General features: G+C 38.6%; 1 protein-coding gene across 1 annotated transcript in view; it reads right to left on the bottom strand.

Moving 5' to 3' along the window:
- abca12 (ATP binding cassette subfamily A member 12) overlaps positions 1–27,109 on the bottom strand; it is a 63,525-nt gene that overhangs the window by 7,780 nt on the left and 28,636 nt on the right. Inside the window, exons 34-64 of the mRNA XM_088416148.1 lie at positions 25,318–25,482; positions 25,043–25,238; positions 24,819–24,958; positions 24,113–24,232; positions 23,963–24,053; positions 23,561–23,740; positions 22,699–22,987; positions 21,399–21,513; positions 20,981–21,310; positions 20,137–20,206; positions 19,903–20,037; positions 18,786–18,944; positions 18,366–18,549; positions 16,590–16,808; positions 15,731–15,927; positions 14,359–14,516; positions 13,740–13,973; positions 12,135–12,276; positions 11,385–11,631; positions 10,142–10,231; positions 8,408–8,495; positions 8,169–8,296; positions 7,991–8,078; positions 7,769–7,877; positions 6,918–6,972; positions 5,426–5,603; positions 5,192–5,307; positions 2,508–2,670; positions 2,130–2,389; positions 1,658–1,859; positions 343–452 (exon numbers count right to left, since the gene is read on the bottom strand). Coding sequence (XP_088272274.1) covers positions 343–452; positions 1,658–1,859; positions 2,130–2,389; positions 2,508–2,670; positions 5,192–5,307; positions 5,426–5,603; positions 6,918–6,972; positions 7,769–7,877; positions 7,991–8,078; positions 8,169–8,296; positions 8,408–8,495; positions 10,142–10,231; positions 11,385–11,631; positions 12,135–12,276; positions 13,740–13,973; positions 14,359–14,516; positions 15,731–15,927; positions 16,590–16,808; positions 18,366–18,549; positions 18,786–18,944; positions 19,903–20,037; positions 20,137–20,206; positions 20,981–21,310; positions 21,399–21,513; positions 22,699–22,987; positions 23,561–23,740; positions 23,963–24,053; positions 24,113–24,232; positions 24,819–24,958; positions 25,043–25,238; positions 25,318–25,482 — 4,958 coding nt within the window. The remainder of the gene's footprint in view (positions 1–342; positions 453–1,657; positions 1,860–2,129; positions 2,390–2,507; positions 2,671–5,191; positions 5,308–5,425; positions 5,604–6,917; positions 6,973–7,768; positions 7,878–7,990; positions 8,079–8,168; positions 8,297–8,407; positions 8,496–10,141; positions 10,232–11,384; positions 11,632–12,134; positions 12,277–13,739; positions 13,974–14,358; positions 14,517–15,730; positions 15,928–16,589; positions 16,809–18,365; positions 18,550–18,785; positions 18,945–19,902; positions 20,038–20,136; positions 20,207–20,980; positions 21,311–21,398; positions 21,514–22,698; positions 22,988–23,560; positions 23,741–23,962; positions 24,054–24,112; positions 24,233–24,818; positions 24,959–25,042; positions 25,239–25,317; positions 25,483–27,109) is intronic.

Here is a 27,109-nt window from a genome sequence, read left to right as displayed (position 1 = left end):
AATATCTAAGATCCAGCTTGATTACACACAGATTTACATTCAAGGGATAATTATTCAAATGCAATGTAACAAAGCAGCTGTTAAATACAGTTATCGATTTAAATAAGACATATTAATCAAATTAATTGATAATAGCGTGCTATCACTGTGCACCAATTATGCAAATAATTTACTGCCTATTCGGCACTGACGCCATCTTTCAACAGTAAAACATATTCATCATAAGAGATGATGCCAGTCAGCACATTTTGCAGCGTGCCATATGTTTTCATCTCACTTGCTTTGCTGTGCTTTTAACACTAAAAAAAAAAAAAAAAAAAAAAAAAAGAATGAGTTGCTTACCCATTCCAGTCCCTGATTTGTGCGGTGCCATCAGTGGGGCTAACATCTCCCGTGAGCATCTTGAAAGTAGTTGTTTTGCCCGCTCCATTCACTCCCAGCAGACCAAAGCACTTTGGAAAAAGATTCATCTTTTATTAAACCTGCTTGACACAACGTACATTATGCAAGTACTTGAAAAACAGCACAATTTCAGTAAGTCGTTATGAGTGTATCCTATAATACTTAGCAAGGCTTGGAAATTTGTGATAATTCAGTTATCCGTGAAGTCATTGGATTGTGGACCTCTCTTAAGGGTTAGATGGTCAATGGTGAATGTTGTCAATATTGAGTCCCTGTTTTTATTTCCAATTACCATAATCCCCCCAAAAAAAGGATGCACCCGTGCATAGGACGCACTGTTAATTTTAGGGTCAAATTCTGGTATTTTCTAAGTTAACGTGTATAGGACGCACCAACAGTTTGGGGACAATGTAAAAACTATAGCAAAACAGAATCAATCTCATCTTTGTAAATTCTTCATATTTCTTGTGCTCATATCTATAAATTATATATTTGTTGCGCGTTAATTTCAGTGTATTTCAGATGTCCCAAATGGTGAGCGGTCAGTCAATACCTCGCCCGTGTAACCATGAATGCACTCAAAGCAGTTGTTTTTCCTTTTCTTCTTAAAGGCAGCTCAAGTTCTTTTTGCCATAAATACCCATGTTTCACTATTCGTGTTTCACCAAGTTTATGATTGTGAGTATATGCCAAAAGACCACAGTTAATAAAAGAGTCAAATGGAATGTCTTTTCGTGTTCTCTAACCGGTGCACTCTTATTTGAATCAGCTGGAGACATCATTACTTTTACATGACGTTTTTAGTAATATTCCTGTGTGTGAACAAGGATGGAGTCACACATTGGTTCAGTTTGCTTGCTTCTCCCATTCAAAATAATGCCATAACAACCTCTGTTAACATGAGAGGCTGTTCGCTGCAACAGGCACTGGCTGCTAACAGCCAAGTGACAATCGCCCTCGAGCTGGTCCTGTTACGGTAGTCAATGTTAGTATGAATACAGCTGATGAAAAATGTTCGTCTATGCGTCAAAACTCAGCTTATGTGGCTGACAGGTCAATAGTCCTCTAATGTTGTTGAATAAAAATAAATGAATAAATAAATAAAATAAAAATTTTCAGTTACCGTTTATAGGCCACACCCATACTCTTGGCCTGTCTTATATTTGGGGAATAATGATATTCTCCACATAGAAATGAAGTAGATTCTGGATAAAAAAGTGAACCTCAGGGTATGACCTCTTTTATGCAGGATTACCTCTCCTGCAGGAATTCCCACCGACAGCCTCTTGACTGCATAGACATTCTTATGGAGATGCTGGTACATTTTGGAGAGCTGGTTGACTTGGAGGATGTCCGAACCTGCTGCTCCACTGGACACGCGCAAGCGCTCAGTGACAACATCCTCGTCCTCATCTTCAACCAGCTCGGACACCTTTTTCCTGCCCCAAATCAAGTTTCTGCAAGGGAAAACATTCAGAAGAAACCACTGTGAAGCAGAAAAACTTCGATTCAGACAATTAGATTCTTATTTTTCCCCAGTTTAACATGCACTGCAGATATAGTTATTTTTCACGAAATAATACTTTAAACAGAAATATCACCCACTCAAATAACACAAGAAGTACAAGAGCTGAGCAGATGCTTGTTCCTTGTTAAAAACCAGAAATTTTTTTCAAGTCAAATATTTACAAAAACAACTTGAAGAGCATATTTCCTGTATCTCTCACCTGATACTGCGCACGAGGAAGGTGTTATATAAGAGGCGTAGCGCAAAGAAGACCACGCCTTGGATGATGGAGGAGATGAACATCCAGCCAAGGCCATCAATGGAGAACGGGTTTATGTAGGCATCGACGCCATAGCCACTAAGGAGCTGGACGTCGACGTTCATCCTGGCCAGCTTCATCAGTCCATTTCCGAAGTTGAATTGAGGGAAGATGAGGAAGGCGTTGCTCAGTATTTGAAAGATATTCTCGATGCCCTCTTTCTGGAAGGGACAACGAGGTCATTAGGACAGAAGTGGCCATATAAGAAATTGCAGTAGAGAATTCACTTGATGGCATCTTCACAGCAATACGGATATTAATTCCACAAAGGACGCAGACCTCTGGATGGTTTGTTGTGCTTTGAGCCAGAAAGTAAACGATGGAGGTGGACATGATGGTATTGATGCTGATGAAAAGGTTAATGCACACATATATGATGAAGGCTGTCTCTGCATCCTTGAAGACACCTGACAGAAGGTACATCCACGGGAAGGTGGCAAACCTGTGGTGTTGACAGTGAAAACGCAACTTAGTGCAAATTAAAAGTGCAATTTAGCCCTTGTGCCAAAGGCATTTCACATTAAAGGGGAATCATTGAAAGAAAACACTACGGAGCTGAAATTTTACCCAGATGGTGACCACGTGTCAACGTTCAAAGCTTTATTAGTAGACTGTCAGAAATTAAGAAAAAGTACCATTTGTGTGAAGTACTATCTGAAGAATGAGAACAAAAATACCTCTCCATCACATTAAAAGACTGTTTAGATCAATGGAAAGACCCATCAACAGTTTAAAAGAAAATAATTAAATAATTATTAAAATAATTAAATATTGAACTTACTTTCTTTGATCAAATTGTAACAAAAAAACTTAAAATTAAGGTTTAATTAATTGAAATGAATAAAAATTTGATCAAACTTAGGAATTTAATTATTTGATTTTCTCATTCCCCAAAAATCAAAACTCGCGGTGTATGCACTGTACTGTATAATTTGTATCAAATTATAAAGCGCACTTTCAACTTTTGAGAAAATTGAAGGCCTTTGGATGCATATTATATAGTGTGGAAAATGCGGTACTGCACAATGATTAAATGATGCTTCTTTTCAGGAAAAAAAAAATCAAATTAGCCTGACAAACACACCTCAACTAAAAATACTGACAAGGTGGGGGGAATTCATGAATCGAGGAGGGTAAACGCTAAGTCATAAAAAAAGCGCAGGACGGATTACTTCTTTCTTTAGTCCTCCAAACCGCTTCCTTTTTCTGCCCCGCTCTTCCCTCTCACATAATCTACTTGTTTATTTGATTGGGTCAAAACACCACAAAGAGAGCCAGAGAGAGGCGAGGAGAAGGAAAATAGATGAAAAGAACGAAAGTAGCACAGGAAAACAAATAGAGCTCAACAGAGACGTCGCAACTGGGAAGCAAGCCCGAAAAAAAAAAAGGTGCTTGCTAGACACAGGACGGGTGCCAAAGAATCGCGGAGAACAGCAGCATGACGGCTGCAAAGCAGACCAGGTGGGTGCTGGCTGCCAGATGGAGGAATGTGATTATTCATTGCTTGGGAGGGAGACATCTGTCTGATAAATGAGTTGCACAGTGCTGACTCGGCCTCCGAAGATCTAGGGCCCATTGGCAGCGGAGCAAAAACACAGGATGGTGAACAGTAAATAGTAGTATTAAAATGATGTAAATATCGCCAAGGACAGATGTGACTTTAGATTTGGATGCAACAGAGTGAACCAATTATTGGCGTGAAAATGTGTTTACAACCAAAGCGGATAGAAGTTGACCTTCATCCTCAATGTTGCTGTCCTATCACAGTTTTCAAATCTTGGTCTTTGGAGAGGATGGGCTTGCTTAAACTCGCAGTTACTACTCACACTTCGTTCTAATGCATGTCCTTTTTTGTACTGAAAAGGATATTATACTTTTTTTTTCTTAGCTGACTGACAAGAGTAGCTTATTGGGCTGTGATTTGTTAGTATGAGATGTGCTTCAAATTAATTTGTTTATGCATCAAAAATGAAGACATTGGGACATGTTTATATATATATATATATATATATATATATATATATATATATATATATATATATATATATATATATATATATATATATATATACATATATATATATATATATATATATATATATATATATATATATATATATATATATATATATATATATATATATATATAAACATACGCACACACAGACACAAACTAAATGACTGAAGGTTTCCTTGTCTTCATTTTTGATGCATAAACAAATTTTATTTGAAGCACATCTCATACTAACAAATCACAGCCCAATAAGCTACTCTTGTCAGTCAGCATATACATATATGTATATGTATATACGCCCCGGAGTTCTACTCCTGCCCTCATTGGTCGATGGTCTGGTGCCGTCTCCCTCATGAAACATACAAACGCTGTTAGATGGACGGGAGGGAAGAGCAGGGAAGAGCAGCGCTTCACCGGAGCATTGCAAATCTCTTACATAGATTTCTTTTTTAATAAATCAGAATTTCATGCGTAAACTCTGATTGTTATCATGTTTGGTCAGCTAGAAGCGTCACATCTAATTTCACTGCCGGGCGGCGCTAATATAACGCAGCTCTCGGTGGTCCCTCTCCAAAGGGATGGGAAGGGATAAAAGTACAGTTACTGTACTGTATAAGGTTTAATAATTAAGTTTAATAATGTAAGTAAATATGTGTACTGCAGTAGTTCCACATCCGAATAGTGTCCGTGGCAAGTGCATTTAAAGTTAACTCGTCTGTCTGGCATACAGCAAACCTTCATAACATGTCTCTCTGCAATACAGATTTTTTTTTTTTTTTTAAATGAAAAAAAAATACATGATGCACTGGGGATAGGGGAGGCGCAAAGTAGCGACGATCATTGTATATATTAATATATACACACATATATACACAATATATACAAATACACACCACACACACACGTGCGCACACACACACATACACACTGAAGAAGAGTCACGCCTCACCCAAAGAGCACCAGTAGTAGTGAAACGGCAGCTAAATTTTGTTGGTCCGTGAATGCCGGAACCTGGAAGGCCGCAACCACACCGATGGTCAAAATGACAGGAACCAGATAGATGGTCTGTTGGAAAAAAAAATCCAGGTCATAAACTACCGCTGACAAATTATTTGATGTTATCGGTTATTATATGGATGAGGTGGTATTTTTGTGATTTATAGACTGGTCAATTAGGTGTTACCATGTCATAAAGGAAGTTAATGGCCCAGTAGAAGGGCTCGCTGATGCCTGCGATGTGCTGCAGCCTCTTGGAGCCGCTGTGATGCTCTCTGACCACGTAGAGGGAGAAGCTGGCTGTGGTGATGGAATAGCCCGTGAGCACACACATGGCCACAAGGATCTGGAGCATTCCCAGAGTGCTGTGAAGATGAAATTGGATTATTCGGAAGTGGTCTCACAGAAACAATGAAACGGCAGCATTTTTATGAATCGCCGGGCCAAGTTTGTTGACATCTAATAATGAACACTAGATTGTGCCTTGCTGCTGCTCACGTTTGCTTTTCATTTTGGCATGATTGTATAAGCAACAGTCTACGTATTATGCCGTACTGTATATGAAAAACAACTTTGAGCACCCTGCACAATTGTGGAAAGATTTTCTACAAGATTTTCCAATGTCAGTGGGAATTTTTATCCATTCAAGCTGAAGGACATTTGTGAGTATGACCTAAGCAATTATCATAAATCCTCAAATATAAGACGCACCCGTGTATAAGATGCATCCTTAATTTTGGGGTCAAAATTCTGGTATTTTCTTTGTTACCATGTATAAGACACAGTGACACTTAATTGAATTAGCTGATTTATCCACTTTTCACATCTAATGCAAAAACTAGAGCAATTCGTTAATTGAATAAGTTGATTTATCCACTTTTCAGCCAAAAATTGCATTTTTTTTAACACATCAAAACATAAGACAAAGATCAACCTCACTAAGATGGCCAAGCCAGAATAACCACGCTAATCAGCTGCCCACAGCTCAAAGAGGATAGAGCTGAAGCTGGCTGAGTGACCAAGTGGGAAGGAGGAGGTGTTAAAAAAAAAAAAAAAAAGGAACATGTGGTGGGAGCTTTAAAGAAGCTCCAATTACTTTGCATAGCCAGCAGCAGCTAATCATGCACATTATCAGCATGGCCAAGCTCTAGTTCAAGCTTGGCAATGTATCCCATGGGCTGCCACACTGTGAGAATCAAGATATGTTACCGTAATAAGCCGACTGTTTCCTTAAAATGGCAGAGGCCAAATCAATACATCAATATGGACATGGAAGGGGGAGTAAATGTTCACTTGCAATAGTCTGTCAGACTAGCTCTCGCAAAAATCTCTCCTTGGATACAAAAATACTGCCATAATGGTAATTTCATCAACTTGCTATATCATTTATTTATTTATTATATATATATATATATATATATATATATATATATATATATATATATATATATATATATATATATATATATATATATATATATATATATATATATATATATATATATATATATATATATATATATATATATATATATATATATATATATATATAGGAAGGAAATTCATTAAGAATTTGTTTTTTACAATCTCCACCTTTAGGACCTTTTTATGAGTGCATTCACTGGGTTATTTCAGCAAAAATAATAATAATAATAATAATACAGAAAGGCATTAATTACATTGAGTCGTCTTCATCTGTCCGCCCAAAGTAGGGATGACTGTACACTGAAATGGCTGAAATAAAAAGATGCAAGAAAAGGGACAAAATATTAATAACAATAAGAAGCCCATTGATCAGAATGTTTTAACGCAATTAACAAAGCTTTTTTATCATCTGTGTACAGAAAAATGTGGTGATCTGGGAAAGCATGTGATGAATGCCCATACAGAATGTGGAAAAACCAAAAGATCCATCTCCTTGACACAAATTGCCCATAAACACTTGAGTAACCATACAGCCTCTGCTAAATGGATTGGCGAGGTTCTCACTTGCAGTATTTTAGGTGAACAGAAGTATGATGACACATCCGTGGGCAGGTTCTGACCTCGAGTGGGAAGTCCATTACATAAGGCTAAGAACTTATATGTGCAAAGCTAAAAGATCATAATCCCCGTGGATTTTACAGTTTCTGTGTTGTGCACCACCAACGTTTGCATACAGTCACTGCATAATGTTATTAAAATGTCATTTGTGACAGAAAAATGATGCAATATCACAGTATTAGTATTTTTTGCTCTATAAATTGCACCGGATTATAAGGCGCATAGAATAGAAGCCACAGAATCGATATTTCTTGTAAAAATACATTTGGAACTGCAATGTGGAGGTAAAAATGGAAGAATTTGGCGATTGAGTTTTTGACAAATTTTAAGACTGTTAGGTGCACCTTAAAGTGCAGAAAATACAGTCATTAAAAAAAAAAAAAAAAAAGAGTTAATGCTATGCAAACTGAATACTACAGGTACAGCCTGTAATTGCCTGTGATATTAAGTACTTCACTACTATTTGACATCATACTGTATATAGTACCATATTTCTTTGGATCCTTATCTGCTGGAAGTTTGGAGCGTAGGATGACATTGTTGAGGCTGTTTAAATATGCTGGCATTGTGTGGTAGCCCTCAGGGTTGAACCAAACCTACACGCAGATAGATACACACACAGTTGAGCGAGGTCATCTTCATGTCATGTTTTCCTTTGCAACGAAATGATTACAATTTATTAAATTTCTAGCAGAAGAGATAATGATACCTTAGATAAGGTGGCGTTATCAGACCTGGCTTTTAGATCTATTTGCAGGTCCTGCGGGAACGGCATTCCAAATTCAAACCCACCGTACCTGCGATTTAAAAAAATGTTTAGGTGGAAAAATATTTATAATTGGAATGAATAAATATTGTCTGACTGCTTCATTTGATGAGCCATTTACCTGTTCCTGATAAAGTCATTAGCAGTAGTCAACAGGTAATTCTCAACATTGATTTCGCTTAGGTTGTAAACGATCTGCGAAGATGGGATCTGCCGACTGGCTGGCTGGAATCTTTCCCCGGCACAAGTCTGAAAAATAAACCAAAATAAAAACATAGCCCGGTGTATGGAAAGGTCGGCATGGGAAACGCAAAGGTATGACATGTTCTCACTCCTAGCTACAATCTCGTTGTCGCTCACCTGTTCCTGAATGGTACATTTGCAGTTACTAATTGATTTGGAGCTATTCCCACCGGAATGCCAGCTGTTAGTTTGGCTTGTGCAAATCCTTGAAAGAAAGGGGGAAAAAAACAAAACACATTCACTGAGTGGAATGGGGGCTCAGTAATTCGACGGGAGTGCCGTTGCGAGTCACAATGTAACTTTGCTAGTTGAAAGGATGGAGTCGATGCTAAAAACCTGCACAGCCAAAAAGAAGGAGAAAAAGTTGAGAGTAAAGCACGTGTACAGCAATGCAGCTGCAGGACATTTTTCAACAACTATTTTTTTAACAAAGCTTGTAAGGCTTGAGAAGAAGATGCAGTTTGAGTTTGGCCTATCACATAAATGCAAAGCACCCAGCTTCGACTGCAGCCACAGCTAATAGTCGTAAATGCTGAAGAAAATGCTAAGTTGGCCAAAATGTGTGTTTGGGAGCACACAGCCGGACCACCAACGTCAGTAGTAAATAATTCACCCACAGGTGGAACAATTGTTGTGAATATTGGGTTCCCATGGGGACTGATTTAATAGGAGGTAAACGTGTTAGTGAGAGTACTGTATTGATGCCTTTTTGCATTTTAATGTCAGTAAAAAGCCTGTCTTTGACCCTGTGCCTTGTGAGGATGGATGGATGCATGTTGCGTGGCCCACCAGCATCGGGCGACATCATGAAAGTTGGCAAGGCAGCCACACGGTAAGAGGCGCGGTCTCTGCAAACCAGGTGTTTTACTTCCTGGTTAGGAGAATTGATACCATAAAACTTAGATATAAAAAGAAATTAAATCACCAATTTGCCAAATGTCATTTACATGTACATATTAGACTTTGGGAAGTATTTGAATATTATGTTATAGGCCCTTTAACGTTATTTTGTAAATGTTCTGCAATCAACGACAGAAATCTGAATAATTTATCCTCATGGTCGAAACTAAAGGTTGCAGACAGCACGAGGGACTCGTTTCACATAGAGCACAAGGTAAATGGTTACAACTGCATCTGTGAAAGAAAATGAATGACTGTTGTTGCATGTCCATCATTTAATCTGCCACAATAACGCAATGTATAAAAAACACTGGTTGGGGGTGTACTTTTTTTTTTTTTTTTTTGTATCTGACAAGCAATTGACAAATCTAAAGTGATGAAAATGTCTCTCTCTTTGGTGATTCAATATAGGGCTTTAGAAATCCCAAGGGTTCTGTCCAGTGCCGCCAATATATGTCTTATGTTATGAAACACTGTCAGATTTGTTTCTGTGCATAAAAAGGACAAGAATGGATGTAGAATGCTCCATTTGCAACGGTCTGCAGCATACTCTCTCTTGTCATTAGCAGGCAAAACATTCCATCTCTATTGCGCTGTTGGATTTTTACACTTCTTCTGGGGGGCCAGGGAGCTTTAAAATTGCTCCGAGGTGTACTTCATGAGTCTCAACAGTGCTTCACTGACAGTAAGGGGAAAATCTCTGCAATAAATGGAAGGTGTTTATGGAATACAAATTATGCTATTGAGCTGCAAGGCCGCTGTAGGCTTTCACTCACATGCGCAGAGAGCCAAGTAACATGAAAAACAAGAACAACGAAGGAGACTGAAAAATTTGGAATGAGGCAGACTAGTAAAATGAAACCAGGTAAAGTAGACGCATGGGAAGAATGGGAATGAGATGAAACAGGAAAAACTGCTAAACATGGATGCTTGTGTGTTGTCTTTACATACGGGTTGCTTGACTGGTTAAGGCAGCTGTTATCCATTCCAGGGAATGACATCATCATGTCAACCATCTCGCTGGATTTTCCATACCGGTTACTGTGAAAATAAACGCACAACACAAATCATGGAAAAGATCTTAATTGAAAAGATTTTTTTGTTGTATTATTCACATCAAAGGGAAAGCGTTGAAAGAAGACACTAAGGAGCAGAAATTTCACCCAGATGGTGACATGTCAAAGTTCAACATGGCACATCACACTGCGCGAGTGCCATTAATTGGGTAAAATACTGTGAGAATGATGTTGAAGAAAATGACCAAAAATTGTCAAAATGCCATATTTTCTGCACTATTAGGCGCACCAGATTATGATGCTCACCTTCAATGAACGGCCTATTTTAAAAACTGTTTTCAAATATATGGCTGCACAATGCTGTACAAGGGTTGAAAAGGGTTAAAAAATCCCAACAAATCTGGTATCACTCAAAGACGTACCTAACAAAATCAAATATTAGTGTACATCAACTTTTGTACTAATGAAAGTGACCCAAATATGGTCAAAATACCAAATTTTCTGCAATATAAGATGCACTGAATTATAAGCCACACCTTCTATGAATGGCCTATTTTAAAACTGTTTTCATATATAGGGCTGCACAATATTGCACATGGGTTAAAAAAAGGGGTTGAAAAAGTCCCAACAAATCTGGTCTCACTCAAAAAAATTGCCAAATAAAATCAAATATTCGTGTGCATCGACTTTTGTACTGGATAACAAATCCACAGATGAACTTGAACATGGAACAACACTTCAGCATTTTCTCGGGTACACATGCGATACCCTTGATCGAATAGTGGCACTTCTCAGGACAAAGACAATCTCCCCTGACACTTTTAATGTTATTCACTTTAATCGTGCATTGCATCGACACACATCGCATTCTCCGTAGTTATTTCCCCTAAGGGCATGTCTGCCCTTCAAAGAACCTCAACTTTGTGAGACCCAAAAAGTGATGTGGGAACACGCTGGGCCAATCCAAGCAACAATATGCATCAGACCTTCATTAATATTTCATCAAAACCAAATTGCCTTGTCCCAGGATGTACTTGAATGATTTTTCTGTCTCCTGTCTTCAATTCATCAATAAAAACGACTTATCAAAAGGCTTCAACATCAACTTCATGAATCCAGTTGATGATCACCTCAACAGAAGAGCAAAATTGGATGGTCTACCTATACATAGGACTGACCTGAAAAAGGAGTAACTGGGTTTGATGTTGTAGAGTGCAGGGCTCAGCTCCAGCTCAGGATAATGCCACAGATCATTCTTGATGGATCCCAGGCCCATGGCGAATGTTACAAACAAAACAGGAAGTAGGATCTTGGAGATCAGGCCTTTGTAGTCTCTGCGGCTGTGGTGGAACCTCTTGATCAGGATGGCTTTGATTTGCTGCCAGGCAAGGGCCATGCCTTCTGCTCGGCTGGAACTTGTCAATTCTAACGGACATAGTGAAAATTAATCACGGAATCGCCTCTTCTCTGTTGACTGGATTAACAGTTCTAAAACTCTTCTTGAAGGTACTTCAATGGAGTATGATCAATGATAACAAGTTCCTGCAGATAGCAAATCTAACGTAATGCTTTTCAAAGCCGTGACAGGGAGAGTACAATTTATCTTTTTAAATTAAGAGCAAATTAATTGGAACATCATTGCTAAACTGTATTATAATGACTCTTTTGCTTCAACTTGTATTACTTTAGATCATAGGTCTCGAACTCCAGTCCTCAAGGGCCGGTATCCTGCATGTGTTCCAGTATTCTCCCCCAACAGGCCTGATTCAAATGATTAGTTTATTAGCAAGCTCTGCAGAAGCCTGAAAAAGATTTTAGTCATTTGAATCAGGTGCATTTGAGTAAACATGCAGGATACCAGCCCTTAAGGACTGGACTTTGACACCTGCGATCTATACAAAACAAATCAATCCAGAATATAAACTTACTAATTTTGTCAGAACTGGAGATCGTGTCACTTGGATCAGGGAAACTCTCAATGGAAGCAGCGTCTGAAATCATCTCTGAGATAGAAAAGGGTCTGTCCTCGTGCATATTTTCTTTGTTTTCCTCGGTTAACTGGAGGAATACCTAAAACATGAAGGGAAAAAAAACACTCTTCAAACCCCATTAACCAACCAGTGTCCATTAAATGGGTGACTACCATGCATATGCCTGACGATATCAAATTCTGATGGCATGTTAAGTGTGAGCAAAAATATCCCACTATCACGGTTTTAAAATTCCAGCTCTAAAATGTATGATTTTAAAATCTTTTTTGCTAAACATCAACTTTCTACTTTTTTAAATACACAGTATAATACGGTATGTTACAAAAACAAACATTTACCGTGCTAAATGAAAATAAATATGTACCGTATTTCTCCGAGCACCGGTCGACCTCGCTTAAAAGTCGACCCCCTCTTTTTTAATTAAATTTGGGTGAATTTCACAAAAAAAGCAATTATTCTTTGAGGTTACATAGATCATGGCTGTCCAATTAAAACACATGATGTGTGTGATTAAAATGATGCAATTAAGCTACTTTTAAAGGCTTGTCATCGTATATTGTGTAACACACTGTAGCGGCTATGGGAGGGTGGTGGTGGGAATGAGATAAGACCACAAGGTGCGTGCACGTACACGCAAATGCTGAAACTGTAAAAAAAAAATAATAATAATAATTCACAAGTTTGAAGTTTCAATGGTTTACTTTTTTGACACAGCTGAAGATTAATTTGTCTAAAAGCCCTAAAAGTCATTGTGACTATCCAACATGTCAAATAGCTCCTCCCATGTAACTTCCGGACGTTCTCTCCTATGCCCTCGCCAATTGTTCAAACATCCTCATTACTATTCCTCGGGTGGTGATCTTCGGACCAATGCAATTTGTTTGAAATGGATGCCTTCGGAGAGGATTTGCTGATCATTTTACTTGGGATGTTCTTTGCCCAAGTGATGACTGTTGTGAGATCAGAGCGTGGAAGCTTACCTTCACAGTCCCCCCCCTCCCAACTGCCCACATCCATAATGGCTAGTTCAAGCATACGTCTAAGGGCTGAAGGAGACAAGTCAAGCCTTCTTTTCCTTTTCATAATGCGTCAAAGTCTGCTCCAAAATGATCCACACAGCCACGTTGTTGATAACGGAGAGGAAATTCAGCAGCACTTGAAGAAAGTGCATTTTGCGATGTTTTGCGCAAACGCTCTAAAACGGATGCATACTATATGGAATTAGAGGTATATATAATTTTAAGCCTTTTAAATGACATGATACTACTTATTTCACATTCAATTTAATGTTATTCAAACACAGATAGGTGGAAAAACGTTTCTCTTTTGAGTTATGCGGGTAAAAGTCGACTCCCCTATTATGGGGGTTGAAAATGATGGAAAAAAACTAGGCTTGTACTCAGAGAAATACGGTAACCGTGACTTTTAAAACCACGATATATTGCCAATTGGGTTATCGGCCCATGCCTACATGCACATGAGAAATACTTATACTCTGAATATCTGTCCTTCGAGCTATAGATGCATGTGAGCTTACTGTACCTCTTCTAGGGTGGTATCAGAGATACCGTAACCACTCAGGTGAAGGTCATCAAGATTGGCATCCAGAGCCGTCAGAAGAGAGCTGTACGAGGAGGCAGTGGATGAAGTAAAAGGGGGCAGGGAGTAGATCAAGTCACTCCCATGGGCCTCTTTTAGCCGTGCTTCAGGCACATGTGCTTGGATAAAGGCCTTCATGTCAGCATCATCAAAGTGCTCAGGCTCGACAACCTGCACCTGTTGGGATTACGAAAAGACGTTAGAATTTTTTTGTCTTTGATAAAAACGTGAGCAGGATAAAAATTAATAATTTGTGTGTTTGTTGAAGTTAAAATGGTTATCAAACGCTTCGCTACGTTAAAAACGGAGCTATTAAATGCTCGAGTGTTTATTGCCAAAGAGCAGTGAATTAATGTTTCCGAGCCTTTGCGCAGTAATACATAGATTTTCTTTTTGAATGTGAATGCAGTCAGTGAATGGTAAAAATACGGTATTCGATGTCATACGTCAAATGTTTGAAGCATTAAGTCCGCACATTAAGATGCCGTTGGGTAAAATTCTATTAATATTTTTCCAGGCCCTATTCCCATGTCCACATTATTACTAAAAAAACTAGAATGACCTTTTTGGTGACAGTGAGTTTGTAACCCTGGCCCAGCTTGTCTTTCAGATAGAAAGGGGAGCCACAGCATTTTAACCCTCCTCGCTCCAAGAAAGCAATGCGGTCACTCAGCATTTCAGCCTCATCCAGGTGGTGGGTGGACATAATGATAGTGTGCCCTGAAGAAAACACACACACACACAAACTTTATTTGTCTATGCATGGAGCTATATACCCTAGAGCCAAGCGCTCACTCTGCCGACTTGACTGCATAGGTCAGCTCAGCAGTAACCCTGGCTGACTCTCACTCTACAATAAAAAAAAAAAACACTACTAAAAACACATTTCAGTTGCTCTTCTTTCTTGCAAAATAAAAAACACACAGTTATTTTCAACTTCCACTATCCACAACTTTTAGGAAAGAGTGAATTTACTTTCTGAATTACTCAAAGTCACTTGAGTAGTTGTTTATTCTCCAGCTTTTTCCAGACTTGAGCCACACCCTCTGTTTTGGGGCAAGGCCGAAGGACCCCGGCCCCCCATAAACCCTATCTATCTATCTATCTATCTATCTATCTATCTATCTATCTATCTATCTATCTATCTATCTATCTATCTATCTATCTATCTATCTATCTATCTATCTATCTATCTATCTATCTATCTATCTATCTATCTATCTATCTATCTATCTATCTATCTATCTATCTATCTATCTATCTATCTATCTATCTATCTATCTATCTATCTATCTATCTATCTATCTATCTATCTATCTATCTATCTATCTATCTATCTATCTATCTATCTATCTATCTATCTATCTATCTATCTATCTATCTATCTATCTATCTATCTATCTATCTATCTATCTATCTATCTATCTATCTATCTATCTATCTATCTATCTATCTATCTATCTATCTATCTATCTATCTATCTATCTATCTATCTATCTATCTATCTATCTATCTATCTATCTATCTATCTATCTATCTATCTATCTATCTATCTATCTATCTATCTATCTATCTATCTATCTATCTATCTATCTATCTATCTATCTATCTATCTATCTATCTATCTATCTATCTATCTATCTATCTATCTATCTATCTATCTATCTATCTATCTATCTATCTATCTATCTATCTATCTATCTATCTATCTATCTATCTATCTATCTATCTATCTATCTATCTATCTATCTATCTATCTATCTATCTATCCATCCATCCATCTATCCATCCATCCATCCATCCATCCACCTGAAAACCTCATGGATTATAAGATACAGTCTTAAAAAAACAGGTATCTCTTTCTTTCTTTCTGTTTTTTTTTTTTTTTTTAGAAATTTCAATATATAGCACATATACAGACAGAAAGGACTCACGCTTTTTATTTTGGATAACGATATCCCAGATGCTGCGCCGGGAACAGGGATCAACGCCAGTGGTGGGTTCATCGAGGACCACCAAGCGCGAGCCCCCGATGAACGCGATGGAGATTGACAACTTGCGCTTCATGCCGCCTGAAAGCGCGGCCACCCGCTTGTGTCTGTGAGCGTACATGTCTGTCTCCTCCAGGATCCTGGAAGAAAAATCAGTGGAAGACAACCTGCATCTCATACATGTTTATATGCTTTTCAATAATGGGGGGGGGGGTCCTTGGGGGTTTCTTGCCTTTATGATCACACAGATAAGTCATTGTTAGCCTCGAGTTAAAAACAAAAAAAATTGAGCAAAAACAGCAACAAGAACAGAACAAAGCCCTTACAGTACTCAGCCCTCATTAGTATTCTCTACTCGCACCTAATGGCCTTATAAGTACCTCGTAATATCACCCTACTCTTCAGGTGGTAAATCGAAAACCATATTTCAAGAGTAACAGGTGGAACAATTACGTTATCTTTACCACCAGAGATGCGTATAAATTAAGTGTGGTCATAAAATGTGCTTGACTACAACCATGTTTAATTTTTTTTCTCCATCCTATCATTGGTATTCAATTCCAGCCACTGTAACAACTTCCCACATTTCACTTTTATTAGGGGGGGGGGGGATCCTGTCTACTGAGCAAAGACCACTGTTTCACCACGGCTGGTGAAAACTAAAGAGTAGAAAACGCACTGGATTATATTACTGCATCATGGACAAATAAAGATATGATCTTTAGGGACCAGCTCGCCCTCCATTAGAGCAATATACATTAATTGTAAGCATTCATTAAATGCTGGATGAGCAGATACTTACGTTCGGACCTGCTCGTGCAATTCCTGTTTGGACCAGTGCGGTGCCTTTATCTGGCCATAGAGCAGGAGATGCTCCTTGGTGGTCATGTGGTCAAAGAGAACGTCATATTGCATGCATATGCCTAGATCTTTGCGGATGTCATCCAAATTTTTTTGCATGTCTTGGCCATACACTTCAATACTCCCAGATGATGGAGGGAAAAGACCTGTAAGGAGAGACCTAACCACACAGAAAATGTCACTTTTAGAATATTATATTACTGCATGTTTTTCGGACTATGAGGCACACTTAAAACCCTTAAATTTTCTCCACAATGGTCATAGCGCCTGATAATCAGGTGCGCATTATGTATGAATGCCGTCATGTTATTTCCTATTTAGTTTCATTTTATGGTCGAAAAATATGGTGCTTTCTGTCTACATATGATTCGATATTAGCAAAGGAGCTGCTGTTGGTTACAATGGGTACTGGCTACTAACAGTAACCCATTATGGTAATTAATGTAAGAATACGACTGATATAAAAATGCACTTCTGTGTGTTAAAACTTGGCTTATGTGGCTGACGGATCAATCTTCCTCAAATGGTGTCAAAAAAAAAAAAAAGTTACCATTTATAGGACACACCCACGATTTGGGCTTTCATTTTCAGGGGAAAAGGTGTGTCTTATATTTGAGGAATTATGCTATTTGCTGTACTGGTTGTTTTCCTGAATGTGCAATGATGTGCCTTGATGTGTACTGTATAAATCCCTCGTGCATCTTAATAACCAACCCAGTGTGCCCTATAAAAGTATCTAGAAACGTCCGAAAATAAATCCATTCATTTAGATTGAGCCTCATGATCCAATGCCCTTATAACCCAGTGCACAGTATAACCCCTCCCCGTTGAGTCTTATGACCCGTTGTGCCTTACACCCCCGAAGCACCCCGATGCACTATAAATATGTAAATTTCCAAAAATAGACCTGTTCATTGAGATCGCACCTCATTCTCCAAATGCCTTATTGTCCAAAATATATGATTCATTATAAATTGAATGTGACCATCACATACTTGATTAAATATTTTAAGTGGACAGTGCAGATGGCCACTGGTAGTTTTAATCTAGGCTGAAACTGAGAGTTATACAAGCACCGCTTTAATTACTGGTACTTACATGTGCAACCTTCAAAGTATTGAGATTCAATCCATAAGGCACTATAAGGCACACCGGATAATAAGGCGTACCCTCAATTAATGACCTGTTTTAAAACCGTTTTCATATATAGGGCATTATAAGACACATAGAATATAAACTACAGTTGAGGCTGGGGTTGCGTTATGCATCCACGAGATGGAGCTCTTCTATAGAGAAAGCTAAAAAAAAAAAAATCTGGAAAAAAAAAGTCAGTCAAACTTTTCAGTCGAAAATTATGAATAAACATTTGAGGGAAAGTCATATCTGATGAATGGCAAAAAAATCGCTTGATTACATTAAAAGAGTTTCTCTTGTCCCCATATAAATTGTTTCAAAATTGGAGCATACAGTACAGTATATAGCATTTAAAAAATTTCAAAAAGGGTGTTATAAAAACGATAATATTATAACAAAAAAAATTAAACAATAGATATCATATTAGAAATATAAATGTACTGTATTATAAAAAGATATAACTATAATTAAAAAATATTTTCAAAATATAAAAAACTTTCATTTTTATGAAGAATACATGTACTGTAGTACAGTAAATCAATAGCCAATATGTATTGGTTGGGGAAATATGGTATTGCCATACATTGTAGTGGTCTTGCCAGCGCCGTTGTGACCGAGCAGTGATGTGACGTGGCCTTCGTAGAAGGAAACGTTGAGGTTATCAATGGCTACCCGGTCACCGTAGATCTTAGTGAGACCGTGAAGGGTAACACCGACTGGGAGATGAGAGAAGTCCTCGCCCGTCTGAGAGAAAGGCTTGCTCTGGCCTGAGAGAATGGACAAACGCAACCAGTAAATCAAAAAACTGTACAGGACATAAATGGAGTGACTAAGAGAAATATAGTTTGGTGCTTCAATACTGGGGAAAAATGGTTGTCCGTGAAAAGAAATGCGAGAAGACAACAAAGGGAGAGACAAACCCAGAAAAAAGGAGTGGACAAGCAATCTGTGATACTGTGTTACCTTGTAGGTTGTTATAGCGTAATTGCTTTTTTTCCTGTACCTTTCCCTTTGTCTTGAGAGAACACGGGTACGTTTATGTTCATGGTGTTGATGAACAGACGTCCTCTTCCCCCCTTCTGAGACTTTACACAGCAGAATAGGTCAGCCCAAAAGGAGGCTGTAAAGGGGAAGTACCACGGAGCCGGGATGCCATATTTGCCTGATTGAACACCAGAAATAAAACACTTGTCATGATCATATAATATTATATAATAGCACTGTATTTCATCAGATTTTCATGAGACATAATACTGAGTGATAATTAAATTCTTTGGTTGGTTGTCAAAATAAATGCATCATACTTGAGATGTATCTTTAACATTCAAAGAGCCATTCTGACCCAATTAAAAGAAGCAAGCAGACCGAACCAACGGGCGTGTTCATAAACAGGGTCATTAAGATGAGATTTATTCTGTGTTAAGAATTCTTCAAGCGCTCCAGTTTCTATTGTTTGATTTTCTGTGTTATCTTATTTTGAAATATCTGCATTAAATCTGGAAGGGCCACGCAGTTTTTCCTGTTTACGTTCTCCCATCGTCATTTAGCTCTTAGCGATGTTTGTGTTAACAAAGGTTGTTACTTTCTTGGTTCCAAGAAAAGAACTAGCAGACTTACCCAACGTTTGAATCCATCTTTGCTCTCATGTGGTGGCATTAAGCTGACATTTGTGTTTTTAATGTTCCCTTACACCTTACTCTGAAAATGTGTGCTTTTAATCTGGAAGGCCGTGTTATACTTCCGTTTCCTCTTTTTACATTCCTGAAAGAGGTAACCAATCGACTGTCTCGCTGCACTTTTGGTTTCCCACCGCACCAAACACGTCCTAAAGATGTCGCCCTATCACCCAATTCCACAAACGTCATTGACCGCAATTCAAATGCGTGTCTTATTACGCCGTCACATAGTCGATCTGAACCAAGCGTTATTTCTTTTCCCAAATCATGGAGAGCCGCAACATAAGCGCCGCCTACGGCTCCGGAGCCGCAGGTTGCCAACCCCTGATCTAGAAGAACATTTGAGAGTAGAGATGCACGATAATCATCGGACCGACAATTATCAACCGAATGGTTTTGAGATGAATTATTACTTGCAAATTCATCAAACTGCATTGAATTTACCAGGGAAGACCATGCGGATGTACGCTCCAACTGTAAAATAGATGAGAGAGTCGAAGAGCATCATCCAGCACAGCCAACCGAAAGAGGCTGTGTCTCCAGCTACGGGTGAAGAATATGAGTTGCTCCACTGAATTCCTAAAAAAAAAAAAAAAAAACATCAAACGCAACTTTTATGTACTCCCTTGTTTGCAATGTCTAATACATCATTTTCTGATGATGGTGGAAAATCCATACCCTCTCCTCGAGTCTCGTAGAGAGATATATACTGGCTGGCATAACTGAAACAGCACGGGGAAAATAAGCTCTGTGGAGAAAATGAGATTTCTTTGTACAATTTGCATTACTGCAACCAAATCAAGAAACATCAATTAAATGTTTGTTTTAGTCAACTGCCTTAACAGTGAAAGTCTGGAAAGTTATTTTGTTTAAGGTAAAATATGTCAAATGCAGTGTTTCTCAATTATATTTTGCATAGCCCCGCTAGGGAAGAGACCCCCCCCCCCATATAGGCTTGCCATCATGACAATAAATAAGATTACCATCTTTAAAAATTGTATACTTATATCCAAAACTGTATCCTTTTTAACATTAAGAAAAAATCAGTATAAATCAATGTTTTAACTACTGTTAACTCCATTATCTTTTACAGTGTTTATACACATTGCCCGAAATTTAAAAAACATGATGTTAATCCATATTTTGTTTCATTTATTCTTGACGTGGAAAAGACAAAGCCTTTTCCCAGGGGTCATCTGTTAACTACTTTTATTTTACAGCGTTTATACAGACTACTGCTTAGTCTACAACGGAAAAAAAAACTATGTGCATAAAAGTGCCTGAAATTTAAAAAACATGATGCCAATCCATATTTTGTTGCAAATACACTTGCACTTATACTTAAACAAAGCTTTTTCCCTGCACCCCCCACTATTTGAGAAGTACTGACCTGATGCATGGATTATGACGTAATAACACAACAGAACAGGAAAAAAGCAGACTGAAACTTTTGGGTAGATAACACATTCAAACATAACAAACTCAAAGTCAAAGTAGTGAGATGAAAAATTCAATCCCTCACCAGTGCACTCTTCTGGAAAAGGTTGAGGCTGGATTCCACCGCCAAGACCACAATATATGGGAAGAAGCAGATAATATAAAGAAGGCTTCCGCTAAGACCAGCAATGTAGGTCTTGTCGAAGAAGGAGCTGATCAAGTAGGTGAAGGCCAGGATGGTCAAGCCGTAGTCACAGAAGTACAGGAAAAGGATGAAAGCGTTGCTGTGCGCCAGAATGCCGCCGTGCTTGAGAATCAGCGTGATCATGATGATGGTCACCATCAGGTGAGCGGCACACTCCAAGAACCAGGCAAAGAAGTGGCTGAATGGGTGTACCCCCATCATCTTCATATACTGTATATTACATAAAAAAGGCAAGAACAATGACTTTCATTGCAAATTTTCAAGGACACACATGTGGAATGAAAAACCGAATCCTTACCTCATGCAGCCCCAATTCTCTCTCATGAACCAATTTCTTGACAAAGTCGGCCACAAAGAGAACCCAGGCTAACATCAGCATGAGTGGAAAGACTAAAGTGATGGCCTCCAGATACCTGATGAATGCAAAAATCAATTAAATAATTTTATTGTTTTGCAAAAGGATTGCAAAAATAAATTCAACAATTTTATTTGGCGGAAATGACAAAATCACTCTTCATTATTTTCTCTAACAGCGTACCGTATTTTTCGCATGATAAGGCGCACTTTCAATGAATGGTCTATTTTAAAACTGTTTTCCTGCGCCGCATTATAAGCCGCACAGAATAGAAGCGAGAGTAGTGGCTCGGGTTGCGTTATCCATCCACTAGATGGAGCTGTGCTAAAGGGAATGTCAACAAAACAATCAGAATTTAGTGGAGTTTATGCACTGTATAAGGCGCAATGTCAGCTTTTGAGAAAATTGAAGGCCTTTAGTTGCTTGCGCCTTATAGTGCCAAAAATACCGGCAAATATAATGTTGCCTGATAAAGTATTGTACCCTGAGTAATAAATCAGCACAATGGCGCGGATGAGCCCAACTCATCGTCAGGCTTGAAGGCAAGCTGTCATATACACTGACCTGATGGTACATCTGATATGAGTTATCAGCATTGTCTTAAAAATCCCTTGAGGGCCAGGGCCAGCACGCATTGCCCATGTTCAGTTACCCGAAACAATGTTGCGTGTTTGCAAAATGTTAACGTCAACCTTCTGTCACTCAGATTGGTTAAACTCTACATTTGAGGTGGCATTAGCAGTGGGGAAGGTCTGAGTGGTGCATGTCTGCATGGGAAAGCATACACACGATCCTGAATATTCATGCGCCCTTTTCAGAGCCAATTATCATGTGAGACTTGCCAGTGACTGACTACTTACTGACAGTCCCGAGTGGCGGATGAATAATGAGAGAGTTTGCATTATTCCACATCAATGCCCGGACTTCACCCTTGAGACACTGTACATCTTTTTTTTTTAAGTTTTTACATTTGTACTAACACCAGAGCACACTTATATATGTACACCCACCCACCCACCCACCCATATATATATATATATGTATATATATATATATATATATATATATATATATATATATATATATATATATATATATATATATATATATATATATATATATATATATATATATAGATAGATAGACACGTTGAAGGACTATCAATCAAAATTCAGCTTCAGACTCCAGACTTGTGTCTATATAGCGTAAAGTGAATGTAGCAGGTGATAGCAGATGAACTCACCTATCACGAAGAAAGCAGGGATATGGGAAAGGTTGGATTTGCACAGCCGTGTCTGTGGCTTTTCCCGTTTGCATCTCAATGATTGCCCGATCAATGTTTTCCTGCAGGTACACAAAGGCCCGGTTGTAGCGCATGGTTTTCCCAGCAGATATGTGGCTGTTCTTCACGAAATAAGCGCCGCGGACTCGGTCTGTCCGCATGACGTTGTCCAGATGCATTCGGATGGTGTAGCTGACTTTGGTTGGCAGCGAAGAGGAATTCTCCTTTTTGGGGAGCTTGAAAATAACACCTTCAAGACAAAAAAAAGATAATCTTACCTCATTTCAAAATCTTAAAAATATAAACACAAATATTTGCACATTTTCTGAGAGGAATATGTCCCAATCGTCTAATGAACCCATGTGTAAACAAAGAAAGTGTTTTAAGTATTATACTGGAACTATTGCTTCATCCGTCCCAGAAGTCGCCAACCACCAGTCCGCGGATCAACTAGTACAGGGCCGCACCCGAAATAATGATGTTTTGAAACGGATTTAGTTTATCCATTAAGTTATAGATCAGTGTTTTAATTGACTTCATCTTTGTTTTTAGCGCCATCTCTGGCCGTTGTTGATATTACATTTTGTTGTGGAAAAAGAACGGTGTCACTGTCGGTGACACACACGCTGTCTGTCTCTGTGATATCTGGACCACGAGTGTCTGTAAATTGTACTTTCTTTGTAAGAATGTTCTCATTTAGGATTACATCGACCAATAACCTGTACAGAATATATTTTTCTGAACATTGTCCAGTAGATATGAAGAGCAGAATAAATGATCTTTTTTTTTCTTCCTGCTTACACTGATGTAACATTTGACTCACTTCCATAGAGATTGCGGTCCTTGGCGAGCTCTTGAGCGTCAGCGTCAAGCTGTTCGGCAGACTGGTAACCTTGGTAACGATCAAATTTGATGCAGGACGAGATGTTGACCATCAGGGTGGACAAGGTGGTAATCTGGTTCATTATGTGTTTGTTCTTCTCCAACATCAGAGTCATGTTTGCTTTAACACGCACACAAAAAACAAAAATTGATATTCAATTCATCTGTTGATGCCCAAAAAGTTTTAATCCACCCATTTCAACCTGAAAACATGTTGTGTAATTGTGCTGCAATAATAATAATAATAATAATAATATTAAGGCACTGAAGTTTAATTGAATAAAAAGATTAGAAAAACAATTTAGATCTTTGAATGTGAAGCATTCTGCAAATGTTCACTCACAGAAGTTACTGAGCGTCTCATTCATTTTCCCAACATCGATGTCTGTCAGCGTCTCAATGAAATTCCTCACAAAGGCATTGGCCAAGGAATTCTGAAAACACAAAATTAGGAACCGATTTTTCTCTGAAGCAGTAAAATAGCAGGTCCTACCTGAAGCAGTGGCAAAGTGTGGCTCAGCGTTTCGGCAGATTTCATGAGGTACTTTGAAGAGTTCAGCCATTCGTCAGAGTGCCTTTTGAGGTTGCCAAACTCTTGCAGGGTAGTATTTGCCTGAGCAAGAACGAGACAAGAATCCTCAGGTTATTGATATGTGCTTAAAAAAAAAGAGTCAATCAGTCTCTGTGTGTGAAGATCTCGCTCCAAAGATGAGCCATAATGTCTTTGCCTGGTCAGCATGAAAATATGCAACGGCTTGGCTCAAAATAGTTTTGCATCATTGTTTGTGAAATCAATTTTTGACTTTGCATCTCATGTAAATGGAAACTGTGTGCGTTGTCATTAAGGCTATATGTCTACCTGGATAGAAGCCATCCTAACATCTTGGAAGAAAAGAACAGTTGTGAATGAGTGAATAATGTAAAATTAATATCGTTTGGAAAAAAATGTTGCTTCGGATCCCTGGGATTAACCTGTAAAAAAAAAAAAAACGCTCCACAAAATAGGAATGTTTCCGCTGAAATTTGATCAGTGATTCGCAAAACTGCTTTGCAAAAAAAAAAAAAAAAAAAACAATACCTTGCGCCTTATATGGGCATGGATCGTTTGATTAAAACTGCAACTGTATGTCTGTTGGTCAATGTTGTCGTATGGGACTTTCATGGGTCGAAAGGTGTGTATGTTAGTGTCGACTGGATACCTTTGTCATAATAGCCCTGGTGATCGGTGTGTCGGGTGTGAAGAGGATTTTCCCCACCAGCATCGGTTTGAGGAAGGCCCACGCAATGGCGCCGCCTGTGGTGTTGACCATATCTAGGTACATGTTCATGCAGTAGGGGGCTACAAATGAAAAACAACATCAGTCACCCCAAGCAGACTGCAAAAATGCATTGGCATTCAAAGAGCCGTGCCTCCCCAACATACTGGCATTTCGAGGTATCTTGAACCTGTCAATCATTTCCTCCTTCTCACTGTCATCAAAGGAGGACGGGGCGGACAGCAAATCGGTTGGAAGAGTTGCAAGTCCGAAGAAAGGCAGGATACCGTGATTGCACATTGCTCGGGACATGGTGACAAAGGTCGCTCGGTGAGCGAGGTGAGTCTTCATGTGTCTTGTGGCCTGGTTAAAAATCAAGCATCATCCATTAATAAGTGAGAATCAAGCCAATAACATCTATTTGAACATGGATCCTACATACTAAATGAAACTCAGTGTTGGCCATCAGGTTGAGTTCTTTGATGGAAAGCATGTAACTGTGAAGCTGATCAATGGCAGGAAGCATGTTTTCCATCATGTGGATGATATTGCTGGCCACTTGAAGCATGAGTCCCAACAGGCTCCGAAGTTCGTCTGACAACGCCAACTGAAAGCAAGCAACCAACATTACGGAAGGCTTCCAAAGTATAACTTGTTCCATCTCTATAACGCATTCAATCCCAGAGACGTTTTTTTTTTTTTTTTTTTTTACATATTTTTAGTCAAGACATTCAATCCCAAAGACGTCATTTTACGCATTTCAGGAGTCAAGACAATCAATCTAAAAGAAGTATTTTTTACGTATTTCAAAACTTGAGCCATTCAGCTACTAACTAATTTGTTTTCCACGTCTTTTGCTAAAGGAGAGTCTAAAATGGCTGCTACTATTAAGTCATTCACTGGGGGCCAAGGTTCCATTTCTGTTGTCGTTTATCCTCATTAGGGTCGCGAGCCTGCTGGTGCCTATCCCAGCTGTCTATGAGCAGTTGGCGGGGACACCCACCCTGAACTGGTTGCCAGCCAATCGCAGAGACGAACAACATCACGCACCCAATCACACCTAAGGACAATTTAGAATGTCCAATTCACCTACCAAGCACATTTGTTTTTTTTTTTTTTATGGAATGTGGGAAGAAGCAGGAGTGCCCAGACAGAATCCACACCGGATCGGGAGAACAAGCAAACCCCACACAGGAAGGCCGGAGCAAGGTAGATTTGTTTGTTTTTTTGTTGTTTTGTATAATCGCATGTTCCAAATAAAGCATTCATTCATTTGAACTTGGGTCCCTGAACTGTGAGGCGGACTCGCAAACCACTCTTCCACCGAGTCATCGCCAAGGTATATTTAGATTTTTTACATCTATTGCTGTCAGTCATCAATGTAAGTGAATGAGTAAAAAAAAAAAAACAAAAAACAACTATTGTATTGTATTGCAAAGAACATTTCTTCATAAGCGCTGCTTGTATTCTAAAATAACATTTTAAAAATAGTGCAGGAGAAATAAATCAATCCTTGGTTCCATCTAAATGAAAGTGAAAACAAAAAAAATGACCATCAATCTTTATGACAAAAAGGAAAAACAACACAAAACCTGATGGACTTAAAACCTTGACGTTTTTTTCACTCTTTGCAATGTGTGCTTTTTCTCGAAGAACAATTGCATTCAAAGACAAGAAAAGGGTTGAGCGACAAGTTAAAATGAGATTCACAACTAGTTCATCTGAAAGATGGTCATGAATGCAACGCAATCAATATACATGCATATGGGCACAGATTTGTGACTTTAATGTAGATTTCTCATCTTCTCCTGTCGAGCAGCAATATATGTACAGGCAGGGTACCATTAGAGTCTGCATGTCAAGCATTCGCATGAACATTCTTCCAAAATGAAATCAGATGAATGTTTTATGGCACATAATTGCCTCATGTTTCTAACTATGGATTTAAATTAAAATGCTGAAATGGTTAATAGTTATTGATAACATTATGAGGATTGTTACTGGGTGACTCCAAGCACTCATAAGAGCTTATAAATGAATCTGAGGTTATCAGCGCTCAGTGAACGGAAAATATAAATGTTTTAATTGGAGCCAGAAGTGTAATTATTCATAGGATTATCATGAATTAGCCACATCCGATGCGACCTGAATGCATTAACCTGTCATTTTAGTCCTGATAAATGGTGACGTTCCAAAATGAGACACTCTAGAATTAAAGGGGCCGTAACATGATA

This window comes from Hippichthys cyanospilos, chromosome 5 (assembly GCF_059441005.1).
Source record: "Hippichthys cyanospilos isolate Australia breed blue-spotted pipefish chromosome 5, RoL_Hcya_1.0, whole genome shotgun sequence".
Taxonomy (NCBI): domain Eukaryota; kingdom Metazoa; phylum Chordata; class Actinopteri; order Syngnathiformes; family Syngnathidae; genus Hippichthys; species Hippichthys cyanospilos.
This window is presented reverse-complemented; position numbering and strand designations above follow the sequence as displayed.